We start from the raw sequence: 13,453 nt of genomic DNA on the forward strand, positions 1-13,453 counted from the left end.
GAACAAACTAAAGGGTGTGCAATGTGTAGGCCCACTGAGTTGACATTCTGAACCTTGTTTGAAGTCACTAGGTCACATAACCAAGGAACTATTGAAATGTTACATTTTGAAAAATGCATGTAAAACCATGTGAGATGAAAATGGACAAACGAATGTTTATCTATGTCATCGGGTTAGCTAATACCAGTTTTGAAAGTGTTAGGACTAATGGTTAAAGAGCTATTGAAATTTGAAACATTTGATTTTTCACTATATTGACGGTCCCTAACTGCTGTTGGTGGACGTAAGGAAAACTACAGGCGAATATCCGTCGAATATCCAACCTGAAACTGTCTTTACCTCCGTATTTGACCTTCCATAATATGCATGATCAAACGATCGCATTGAACTGGGCAGCGGTTACTCACAGCTGGCTAATTCTAGTTCAAGTCCTTCCAAGCGAGCTGTCCTTGTGGCCCGAATGCAATGACAAATATAAGAATATCCTAGCCTGAAAGCGGGGTTGTTTCGTACGCATACAGTCCACATTCAGGCTAGGGCAGTGGCTATGGTAAAGAGGAAAGGAAACCACTACAATCAAGTCAAAAGACTCCGTGAAGGATTACTATCGGAAGGAAAGCTCCGGTACGGACACGCTGGATATTATTCTATTTGTCATTGCATTCGGGCCACAAGGACAGCTCGCTTGGAAGGACTTGAACTCCTAGAATTCGCCAGCTGTGAGTAACCACTGCGAATGAATGATCTGCCCTGTTCAATGAGGTCGTTTGATTATGCATAGTATGGAAGCGCAAATGTGTTTATTCTAATTATATCTAAAAAATAAATGACTATCCAATCATCTTAAAGCATAGATTACTTGACATGGAAAATACATAATATGACCTGTCTGTATGGTCAAAAAACTACACCACTCCCGCGTCTAGCTAGGACTCCTCCCCCAGAAGGCCCAACTTCCTGCCTTTATCCTAACACACTTACCACAGTACAATGAATGGGCAAGAGGGGGGTCCAAAAACTAAGTTACACTAATAACAAATGAATATATCTCAATCAGGTAAATATAAATCATAAAGGTACGTACCTAATATTTCATCATATACATTAATATTTCATATATTTACACAAACGTACATGGAGCTCTGTATGTTCTGTCTTTTATACAAATATGTCCAAATCGTCTCTAACATAGGGGCTATTAACGAGTAGGCTGAGCTATTATACACACAACTGACCGAAGACCAAACACACACTAGCGTTTTTCATAGCAATGAGAAAGAGGAGTAGGTGAGAGCAAGGGCAACCACGAGAGAGAGAGGATCAGAGCAGGCAGACAGATAGTCAGAACCGTGGGCATAGGCATCTTGGTAATCTGTAGCAATGTAGTGATGCCTCGTAAATATTCAAGTATATATAAAAATATCAATGATTATGGTTAAGCTATTCTTAGTGTCAGTGAATTGAAGTTGAACATTGCCAAATGCATCAGTTTAATTGGGCCTAAATGTGCAATAAATAGTATTGTGCCTATGGATTATTTAATAAAATCATGGCTTGCTGTTGGTGTCCTAGGTTAAGGCTCTCCAACCCTGTTCCTGGAGAGCTACCTCCCTGTAGGGTTTTGCTCCAACCCCAGTTTATCAACCAGCTAATTGCGGAATCAGACACGCTAGATTAGGATTGGAGTGTGAATCTACAGGATGGTTAGCTCTCCGCGAACAGGGTTGGAGAGCCATGTCCTGGGCAATAGATCGTAAATCAGTATCCCCGCTAAACTTTTTGGAAATGGCAAGTTCACTTTCTCATCCATAGACAGAGTCAAGTGCAAATACGGTCCAGCAGCTCAAATCAGCAGGATGGGAGGGCATTGTTATTAGGAAGGAAGTCTACCATAGATCATTAAAATAATGATTAGGATCATACTTCATCAACTTAAGTATTATGGGGAGACCTATACATTTGGCAGCCAAGCACGAGTTATCAGTGTAGCCTGTTATCGTCTAGACATACACTACCTTTCAACAGTTTGAGGTCACTTAGAAATGTCCTTGTTTTTGAAAGAAAAGCACATTTTTGGTCCATTAAAATAACATCAAATTGATCAGAAATACAGTGTAGACATGGTTAATGTTGTAAATGACTATTGTAGCTGGAAACGGCTGATTTTTAATGGAATATCTACATAGGCGTACAGAGGCCCATTATCAGCTACCTATTAGCTAATCCAGGTTTATAATTTTAAAGGGCTTATTGATCATTAGAAAACCCTTTTGCAATTATGTTAGCACAGCTGAAAACTGTTGTGCTGATTTAAAGAAGCAATAAACTGGCCTTCTTTAGACCAGTTGAGTATCTGGAGCATCAGCATTTGTGGGTTCGACTACAGGCTCAAAATGGCCAGAAACAAAGCACTTTCTTCTGAAACTCGTCAGTCTATTCTTATCCTGAGAAATGAAGGCTATTCCATGTGAGAAATTGGCAAGACACTGAAGATCTCGTACAACGCTGTGTACTACTCCCTCCACAGAACAGCGCAAACTGGCTCTAACCAGAGTAGAAGGAGTGGGAGGCCCCGATACACAACTGAGCAAGAGGGCAAGTACATTAGAGTGTCTAGTTTGAGAAACAGACGCCTCACAAGTCCTCAACTGGCAGCTTCATGAAATAGTACCCGCAAACACCAGCCTCAACATCAACAGTGAAGAGGCGACTCCGGGATGCTGGCCTAGGCAGAGTTGCAAAGAAAAAGCCATATCTCAGACTGGCCAATAAAAATAAAGTTTAAGATGGGCAAAACGACACAGACACCAGACAGAGGAAGATTGGGAAAAAGTGTTATGGACAGACAAATCTAAGTTTGAGGTGTTCGGATCACAAAGAAAAACATTCGTGAGATGCAGAAAAATTAAAAGATGCGGAAGAGGGTTTGACGCCATCTGTCAAGCATGGTGGAGGTGTAACCGATGTGAAATGGCTAGCTAGTTAGCGGTGGTGCACGCTAATAGCGTTTCAATCGGTGACATCACTCGCTCTGAGACCGTGAAGTACTTGTTCCCCTTGCTCTGCAAGGGCCGTGGCTTTTGTGCCGCGATGGGTAACGATGCTTCGTGGGTGTCAGTTGTTGATGTGTGCAGAGGGTCCCTGGTTCAAGCCCAGGTTGGGGCGAGGAGAGGGAAGGAAGCTATACTGTTACTGAGGCAATGTGATTGTTTGGGGGTCTTTGGTTGTGGTAAAGTGGGAGATTTGTACAGGGTAGAAGGGATCTTGAAGACGGAACGCTATCACTCCATTTTGCAACGCCATGACATACCCTGTGGACGGTGCTTAATTGGAGCCAATTTCCTCCTACAACAGGACAATGACCCAAAGCACAGCTCCAAACTTTGCAATAACTATTTAGGGAAGAAGCAGTCAGCTGGTATTCTGTCTATAATGGAGTGGCCAGCACAGTCACAAGATCTCAACCCTATTTAGCTGTTGTGGGAGCAGCTTGACCATATGGTACATAAGAAGTGCCCATCAAGCCAATCCAATTTGTGGGAGGTGCTTCAGGAAGCATGGAGTGAAATCTCTTCAGATTACCTCAACAAACTGACAACTAGAATGACAAAGGACTGCAAGGCTGTAGTTGCTGCAAATGGAGGATTCTTTGATGAAAGCAAAGTTTGAAGGACAATTATTATTTAAATTAAAAATCATTATTTATAACCTTGTCAACGTCTTGACCATATTTCCTATTAATTTTGCAACTCATTTCATGTATGTTTTCATGGAAAACAAGGACATTTCTAAGTGACCCCAAACTTTTGAATGAATTCGTTTTGAAAAAACGAATCCTGTGTGAATCGTCCTCTGGAATAAATAATGCACATACTTGAATAATAATTACAAAACCAACCTCTTTAGTAATACCCGTCGGAATAGGGCTATAATATGGTAAATCGTAGAGTGCAACACATCATCCCATGGGATCGGTCAAGGCTGCACACAGCAGAAATATCAATGAAATAGTCTAGTTCCTACACATCACCTTCTACATTCAAACAAAACAGGCTTTTTAAAGACTAAATTGATGAGCAAATGGGCAGCATCATGCTCATGTCAGTCCTCTAGAACGTAAATGTAGTCTTCCTAGTAGGACTCCGCAATAATGAGGTTGTATGTACGTGTGTTCGCATCCGTTTCAGCGCGTTTTGAGCAAGAGTCGACTCCTTTCAACTCCATCCACAGGAGTCGAAGTCGATTCCAAAAATCGCGGAGTCGTGCACCACGAGCCCCCTGACCATCCACTCAATAAAAAATCGGCCGGCGGCTGAATCTAGTTGATTATCCCTGATGTATAGGCTACTACTGTGATGTCATATCACTTATGCCTGGGTTAATTGCCTCTATGTTTTCAAAATAAAATAAATGAGAGTGTCTTATTATCATTTTTTGATTTGTTTACCTACTGAGTTTGTTACCCACTGATAATTTTCTACCGATAGTGAGCTCACCCAACAATATATGTAACTAGAAAAATAATACTGCAGACAATTCAAATACATCCTGTAGTGTATAAGCCACTTTGTACCCACAGAAGAAGAACGTTCATAATTTGTGTGCGGAAATGGTTAGGAGGTTGTAGAGAGGTCAGAGGGCAAAGGCTATTCACCCAGGATTCTCGATTGTGGAATACTGAATACGCAGCCATCTTGGATCTAGCTACAAGGAGAAGGGAAATTAATGCGGTGAGGTTTTTACAGTATTTTTCCCTCAAATATAAACCCGTTTGGTCCGACTCGAATCGTCACATCACAACACATTCATCTTTGTTGTCCTTGTCATTCGGTTTGGTGTGTTTTGGACCGGGTTGGCAGATTTGAATTCGAAAAGTCTTCTGCGCTCTGTTTTTGTCTGTGGCTCCTAGCGTAAATTGAGACCGAAAGGTACTGGGAACTGGATAGGAGACACAACAGGCCCAACCTGCACATCGCTACCTATAGGCAAGCAGACTGCCTGACAAGGGTTGTTGAATTGGAGGGATTTAGCTAGCTAACGTTAGTCTAGTGATGCTTGTTGTTGAACTAACTGTTATTATAACTAATCAGACTCGCGCTGTATTGTTAGTTAACGTTAGCCACAAAATGCTTTACGGAAAGTTTGGTGTAGAGAATAATAACTGAACCTCATAGTGTCACCTGAGCAGAAGCTTGTTGAATTGTTCTGAGGCAACGCTGCAGGGATGGACACAGTTTTTGTATGTTGACCAATGCATTTTCACACACCAGCATGATAACAGTGAGTGGAAAATCAACAACAGTATAAACGCGATTGTAAATGAGTTTTGTAAGGCACACTGTATGCACCAGTACTTGACTTGGGCAGGAGCTCAGTGGAGCTGAGTAACCAGCACCTCAGATTGTCTACTGCTTGAACTCCTGTTCGTCTTATACGGTAGTATATTACCTCAAAACTATTGTGGAGCTCCTGCACCTAAATATAAACAGTACCGGCACCCAAAATGAGTACTGGAACCTATTTAATTCCAAGTCAAGCATTGGTATGCACACATTGCGCAAGGTGTGGGCGTGTTGTCTGGTAGTGAGATGTGATGTCAAACTGAAAGTGTAGTAGACCATAGTCATAGGACTAACACTACTGTGTGGCTTGTGTGTTTCTCTCCTGTCCTGTCCATGATCGTTTTTTAAATCTGATATGAACAGTGTGGATAGTGGGTCCAGACATGCTGGTCGACAGTCTCAATTTCTATGGACTGTTGAGGAATTGAGATATTTAAACCTAAACTTCTTCCCACTCTCTGCAGGTGACAAACGGCATGTTCAGTGCTACGAGAAAGAAGTTTGTAGAGGGGGTGGAAAGTGACTACCCTGATGAGAACATGTACTACAGCCAGCCGTCCATGTACCCACATCGGTCGGACAAAGACGTAAGTGCTCTGTCTGCTCGATCGCACATCCCTACTACAGCACCCTTTGAACTTGAAGTAAGTCAATTGTTTTCACGTCCTTCTATAATGTAAATCTGTTTATGGTTATTTTTCATATTTAGGGAGATTTAGGCTACTCCATCATCCTATATGACTTGCCTTAGCATTGATGTTGTTGTTGTTGTTGTTATTATTATCCTTTAAATTGAATACCCCAATTACAGTGTAATTCCAATGTAATGTGATTTGTAAATAATGATATACGAACTGCCCTAATGTGCAATTATGTGTTATTGATAAAGGTATTGTCATCTGTTGGTATTCTTGTTTCCAGTCCTTCCCTCTCACTTTGTGGTTTATCTCTCTCCTTGTCCTCCTAGATGCTCTCGTCTCCCTCACCGTCGTCATCAGGTCAACTGTCCCAGCTTGGGGCCAGTTTATATGGCCCACAGAGTAAGCTGGCTGCATCTGTTCACTTACATTCCTGTCTGTGGTTTTCAGGGTCTTTTCTACTAAGGCTGGAATACATTTTGGTCTGTAACAATTTTGGAGTCAAGTCACACCTGGAGTTATTTGATCAATTTAGAATAATTACCCTGTAAATGTACCCAATTTAAATATACCCAATTCAAAACAGACTTCAACACTTCTTGTTGATCTCAAAATATTGCTATGAGAAATATGCAATATTTTGGTCACTTTGGAATTTGATAAGAGTCCCATGTTGACTGTTTCTATTTCTCCTGTTGCAGGTGCACTTGGCTTCTCGATAAGGGGCATGGGCAACAACACGCCTCAGTTAAACCGCAGCTTAACGCAAGGCACTCCGCTACCGAGCCATATCACCCCCACCACTGGGGTACCCACCATGTCCCTCCATACCCCACCCTCGCCAAGCAGGTGTGTGTAAGATGGAGATGCTGGAGAGAGAGATTCTTGAGACCGAGAGACCACATTAGCCAATGTCTTTAAATGCCATGGAATCATTATTCTGCTGTTAGTTAGTTAGCTGTTCAGTAGTTCCAGAGCAGGACAGGACATTATTAGTCAAATAATCACCTGGCTTCATATCAAGCCATTCTGTTCACCCATTTGTCTAACTCTAACCCGTGATGTCTCCTCCACAGGGGGATCCTGCCGATGAACTCGAGGAACATGCTGAACCACTCCCAGGTGGGCCAGGGCATCGGGATGGGCAGCGGCAGGACCAACAGCATGGGCAGCTCAGGGCTGGGCAGCCCCAACCGCAGCCCCCCCAGCATTATCTGTATGCCCAAACAGCAGCCTGCACGGCAGCCCTTCACCATCAACAGGTACAGTCACACGGTCTGGCTGGCAATAAAACTGAAAGATCTGCTGTTCTCAACTGTTTAAATGTCTAAATCATCAATAGTTTTTTGTGATGATTGAATATGAAGATGATCCAGTTGGAGGCTAAAGTTCTCCTCTGTATTTCTGTAGCATGTCGGGATTTGGGATGAACCGGAACCAGGCGTTTGGGATGAACAACTCGTTATCAAGCAACATCTTCAATGGCACAGGTTAGTAGTGTGTCTCTTCAAAATAACCAGCTGTCTGATGCTCAGTCTGGCCATCCAATGATACATCACACTCAGCCCAGTTTACCTGTAGGCTTTATGTCATCAAGTTTTTACAACATCCACTTTACCTATCCATTCACACACTATAAGACGCTGTCAGCATGAAGAGTAACACCATTTTACTTTCTTACAAGTCTTTAACCTGCCCCTCACAGACGGCAGTGAAAACGTGACGGGGCTAGACCTGTCTGACTTCCCTGCGTTAGCAGACAGGAGTCGGAGGGAAGGAAGCGCAAACCCAACGCCACTACTTAACCCACTAGCTGGAAGGGCCCCCTATGGTAAGAACTCTGTATAGTGCACTAGTAAGGGTTTATAATACTGGACTAGACTAGGAGGGCTACCCATTGTAAGGGCTCAGTGTAGTGCACTAGAAAGAAGGGCTCATTGTAATGCACTTGGCTTGGATGCAAAGGCAACTTGGCAGTGCACATGTCAAAGCATCACTGACTCGTCATATTACTGTGGGCCAGTCAGCAATGCTAGACACATTCTCAGTGTAAATACTCAGCCCACTTCACTCTCTCTTCAAATATAAACTGGCAAATTGTGATGAAGAAAGGGAGAAGGCCTTCTCCAATGGTGTGTGTGTATATATAACCCAAGGCTAAACTTTTTTCTCATTGTGGTGATTTATTTAAGAAGCCTCTTCTCTTCATCTCATGACCTCATCAGTTGGCATGGTGACGAAGCCATCGAACGAGCCGACGCAGGATTTCTCCATCCACAACGAGGACTTCCCTGCACTGCCTGGTCCCAACTACAAGGACCCCACGTTGAGCAACGATGACAGCAAAACAGTGAGTCAGACAGACAGACAGGCTGTCTTTAGCCTGGTTGTCAGTCTGTTTTCATTGGCCATTGGCATGCCAAACATGGATAAAGCTGAAATGGACAGGCAACCACACAAGGCCTCCTTATGTTGAGCAACAACAACTACTGCATATTCAAGTCTTTCACCATAGAATTAGTAGAGTGGACATTCTATATTCAAAGCAATGTTCCATGATGTCATGTGGCTTATAGATGTAATAAAAATGAGAATTATTCATTCATTTGTTTTTTGCTTTGTACAGAACCTAAACTCTACAGGCAAGAGCACGTCCAGTGCAGACGGTCCTAAGTTCCCCGGAGACAAGACGAGCTCAGCACAGAACAACAGCCAGAAGAAAGGGATCCAGGTGTTGCCTGATGGTGAGCCTGTTCAACCAATCACACCTCTCGGTCTCGACCTGGGTACCTCAGTGGGTTTTGACATGGTTCCTGCATGACCGTTGGTATGGTCCACATTTGCATTAGCTGTAGGGAAAGATCTACTTGGTTATTATTTTCCCTCACTGTGGATTTTCCCACATCTGTAGGGCGGGTGACGAACATTCCTGGGGGAATGGTGACGGACCAGTTTGGGATGATTGGCTTGCTGACTTTTATCCGAGCAGCGGAGACGGACCCGGGCATGGTGCACTTGGCACTGGGGAGTGACCTCACAACGCTTGGACTCAACCTCAACTCTCCAGAGTAAGATGGTTGCTCTGTCTGAACATAAGGTTGAATGGCTACAGAAGTCAAAATCAATGTTTTGTTAGATGTTTTTATTCATCTTAAGTCTGTTGATAGTAACATGTCCCCTCCTCTCCTGACAGAAACCTGTACCCCAAGTTTGCTTCCCCCTGGGCATCAGCACCGTGTCGACCTCAAGACATTGGTAAGACATGACCCTGACCACACACACATACCCCACACTAAGCCTGTTGGTGACCCTGGTGCCTCCTATCTTTCAGACTTCCACGTCCCCTCTGAGTACTTAACCAACATCCACATAAGGGACAAGGTAGGTGATAAATCAGTAATCCCCTTTCAAGTGCTATTGATCTTATACTCTGGAAGAAAGCACAATGTCATAATTGGATAAACCAAATGATGGTGTTGATAAAGCCATCTCTCCTCTTCCTCAGCTGGCAGCTATTAAACTGGCGCGGTACGGTGAAGACCTGCTGTTCTATCTGTACTATATGAACGGAGGAGACCTGCTACAGCTCCTGGCAGCAGTAGAGCTGTAAGTGCTGTACTATCACTACTGAAAGCACTTTCACGTAGGCACCCTTGAGAGAGGTGTCTTTGAGAGAGGTGTCTTTGAACATGGATCTTATCTAAATAAGACTAAGATTTATTAGCACACCTTAATTCCCAGGATCACCTTTTCGGTTTCTTTCAGTAGTTGTTCGTAGTTTCTATATGTTGTTATCAAGGAGTTATTTGTGCCTTTTTCTTTACTCACTGTGCGTTAATGGCATCTCTCTCTCCTGCCTGTCTGGTGTTGGTGCAGCTTTAACCGGGATTGGCGGTACCACAAAGAGGAGCGGGTGTGGATCACGCGGGCGCCGGGCATGGAGCCCACACTAAAGACCAACACCTATGAGAGGGGGACCTACTACTTCTTTGATTGTCTTAACTGGAGGAAGGTAGCCAAGGTAAAGGTATTGGCTTTAGTATCTGCTACCCTCAATCAATACACTTAACATGAAGAGAAAGTGCTGTTTGTGCTATTTTCATTTACATGTATGTTTTGAGTTGTGAATCTCCTTTGTTGGAGTTACGTGCTTGACATCCTATTTTTTATTTTTTTTTGGAACTTGTACGTGTTTAACGTTGATTCAAGATAGACTTTTTGTATCTCTGTTACTGGTGATGTTTGTCACTCTGAGTTTTCAGCTCTTATTGATGATCAGTATTCTCACTCAGGCAATATAAACTCAACAGGAATCTTCCGTCTCCATTGCTGATTATGTGTTCTCTATCCCTCCAGGAGTTCCACCTGGAGTACGAAAAGCTAGAAGAGAGGCCCCACGTCCCATCTACCTTCAACTACAACCCAGCTCAGCAGGCCTTCTGAGGCCCCGTACAGTCCCAGGGGGAACGCTGTCCCTGCACCCCTCCCTCCCAGCCTGAAGAGGATGGTGTGCTGCGGCCCAGACATCCATCCTGGTTTTTATTCCTTGAGGATCTGGCTAAAATGACTTCAGAGGAGGCGCTCACCACCGCGTAAGGGTGGGGAAAATTGAGCCCTGCCTTTCCCAAATTATGTGCTGCCCAAACACCTCCACTTGTTCTGTTTTTATTCCTTTCGTTTCATTGTTTTTGTTTTGTTTTTGACCAGGGTCTGTGTTTTGTTTACGTCTCTGAATCAGAAGCCTGTTTGGTCCAAGGTAGGAAAACGGACAATACCGACACACTTTACAGTGACAGAACAAGGGTTATGCCTCATCCCCCCCACCCCCCAAGTGTTAAGAACAGAGAAAGGTGGGGAAGGCTAAGCCAACAAGTACCATCCCACACGTGAGAACGAAAGGGCAGAAGAAGTGCAATGTTCATTGTTGCATTATTTAGTAATAAAAGAACACAAAGATTGTTTGTGCTTTTTTTTATGTGAAAACACTCCCTCATGTTTTGTTTTGGAAAGATAAGTAGCCTGTCTACACATCTCTCCACTTCTTTCTCTCCATCTCTCCTCTTGTGCATTCCCTCTTTTCTTCTCCACATCCCGTTCTTTCCTTCCTTTTGACTGGTATTTTCTGTCTGGCTTCAATATACAAATCAGAGACCGTTTTAGTGAAGTGTTGTTAGATTACCCACCCAGCTTCATTGTTCCAGAGCGAGCGAAACACTTTCCAGTCTTTGTTACGATTTTGTAAACGTGTACATTTTTTTTAAAACATTTTGAACATCACATGAATAAAGATATATATGTACGAATGTGTATATATATGTATGTGTATACATATATATATATATATATGGCATCTATTTTGGAGGAAAAAATTGCCCTGCCTTGTACCTCATCTTTAGGAGGTCAGCATGGAGTACAATATGTAGATAAAACAGGACATTTCTGGATCTGCTGGACAGGGCATCATACTCGGCACTGTGGGCACTTACGAAGAAATACAAATTAAAAAGACAAACAAGGAAAGGCCTGATTCTCAGGAAAAACAAGGACATCCACCCCAAAGTCCAAAGCAAGAGGACAGATGGACACATTTCACTCAAAGCTGTTTAAACAGCAGCCTTTCATAAGAAAAGGAAAAATGAATAATAATTTGAAGGGGAAAAAATCATACAGACCAATCTTGTATTTTCTGACGTTCAAAGCTTCTTTTTAATAAAGCAAAAAAGGCTTTCCTGAACTACTGTTGTCTGGTTTCTGAGGGAAGAGGGGGGGGCATTCTTAATGAGAACCAAACACATTTGACACTGAATTTACACTGAGTGTACAACACATTAAGAACACCTTCCTAATATTGAGTTGCACCCCCCCTTTTGCCCTCAGAACAGCCTCAATTCGTTGGGGCATGGATTCTGCAAGGTGTCGAAAGCATTCCACAGGGAAGCTGGCCCATATCCAATGCGTCCCACAGTTGTGTCAAGATGGCTGGAAGTCTTTTGGGTGGTGGACCATTCTTGATACACACGGCAAACTGTTGAGTGTGAAAAACCCGGCAGCAATGCAGTTTTTGACACATTCAAACCTGTGCGCCTGGCACCTACCATACCCCATTCAAAGGCACTCAAATATTTTGTTTTGCCCATTCACCCTCTGAATGGCACACACAGTCCATGTCTAAAAGCTTAACAATCCTGCTTTATCCTGTCTCCTCCCCTTCATCAATACTGATTGAAGTGGATTTAACAAGTGACATTAACATTTACATCATTTAGCAGACGGTCTTATCCAGAGCGACTTACAGGAGCGATTAGGGTTAACTGCCTTGCTCAAGGGCACATCGACAGAGCCTCGTCAGCTCAGCAATACAAACCAGCAACCTTGGAGCTACTGGCCCAATGCTCTAACCACTAGACTACCTGCCAAGATCAAAGCTTCCACCCGGATTCACCTGGTCAGCCTGTCATGGCAAGTGTTCCTAATGTTTTGTCCACTCAGTCTATACGAAACGATTTCCAACTTCCAATGGTCCTCTGAGTTGTATCTGTATTATCTGTGTATAACCATTGTATTACTGACCTGCTGATACAGACAGGACCATCTCTGGGCCAGTGGTGTGGAAGGAAGGAGTAGTGTTGGAATAGGTAGGACTAATACAGGTCTAGGCTGATAATAGATCACTCTTGAACAGAGATGTGATAATCACAAAATAGAGGATATTTCTTGAAGTCATAATTGGTTTGTGATTAGTGCCTGTGCCGAATGAGGACTTATACAAGTAAATACAACCTTAGTTAACCCAGAACTAAAATCTTGTGTAATTTGGTCAGATGCAGTGTGTCCGTGAGAGATTAGTAAACACACAATGCATTTCTTTAGAAATCTCTTTTATTACCATGACATTGTATCTGTAAGTATACAATACACTAATCATGGTTATTAAACACAAATGCCTTGGATTAACTACATGTTAATCAACATAAACAAGACATTGGAATTAGGATGCCAAGCTGATGGCTGAAATGAACCAACCTGGGTATCAAACCAATCCATTGACCTACTTCTCTCTTCTCCAGTTAGGATTAGGGTCACAGTTCTCCCCAAAAGTCCTTACTGACCCCAACCCTGTCACTGTCAATGGCTGCGTTTACACAGGCAGCCGAATTCTGTTTTGTTTCTCTCCACCAAATGTTTTCTTGACCAATCACATTAGATCTTTTAACATCAGATCTTTTTCAGAGCTAGTCTGATTGGTCAAAAGACACTCAGAACTGGTCCCTTAGATTTTAGCTATCACTTATAGCTACCATTTCATCAACATAGTTTTTTCTCTCTTAATAACTCATCTTCATTCAATAATAGAATCAAAGCATAATTTTGTGCATGTAGTTCAGATGAAATAATCAAGGTGGACAGACACTTGTAGGCATGTCGTTGAACCAACAACAAAGCCTGAGGGATCAACCTTTACATTTCTCTATT

The 13,453-nt window shown here is 42.9% G+C and overlaps 1 protein-coding gene across 2 annotated transcripts; it reads left to right on the forward strand.

The window, feature by feature from the left end:
• Positions 1–4,628: 4,628 nt before the first annotated feature.
• Positions 4,629–11,714, forward strand: cnot2 (CCR4-NOT transcription complex, subunit 2). Of its 2 annotated transcripts, none has more exons than XM_029751456.1 (15): positions 4,629–4,730; positions 5,807–5,929; positions 6,310–6,382; positions 6,682–6,829; positions 7,057–7,242; positions 7,391–7,470; positions 7,686–7,811; positions 8,206–8,330; positions 8,607–8,724; positions 8,892–9,048; positions 9,174–9,235; positions 9,312–9,361; positions 9,486–9,586; positions 9,857–10,001; positions 10,337–11,714. In XM_029751456.1, exons 2-15 carry the CDS (start codon positions 5,819–5,821, stop codon positions 10,421–10,423), a joined length of 1,569 nt encoding a protein of 522 aa, XP_029607316.1. In that variant the 5' UTR covers positions 4,629–4,730; positions 5,807–5,818; the 3' UTR covers positions 10,424–11,714. The 2 variants fall into 2 exon arrangements, with proteins under 2 accessions (XP_029607316.1, XP_029607315.1); XM_029751455.1 differs by lacking the exon at positions 4,629–4,730 and adding an exon at positions 4,773–4,985 and having other exon boundaries at positions 5,807–5,986; positions 8,173–8,330; positions 9,857–10,007.
• Positions 11,715–13,453: the final 1,739 nt, after the last annotated feature.

Source organism: Salmo trutta, chromosome 4 (assembly GCF_901001165.1).
Source record: "Salmo trutta chromosome 4, fSalTru1.1, whole genome shotgun sequence".
Lineage (NCBI taxonomy): Eukaryota > Metazoa > Chordata > Actinopteri > Salmoniformes > Salmonidae > Salmo > Salmo trutta.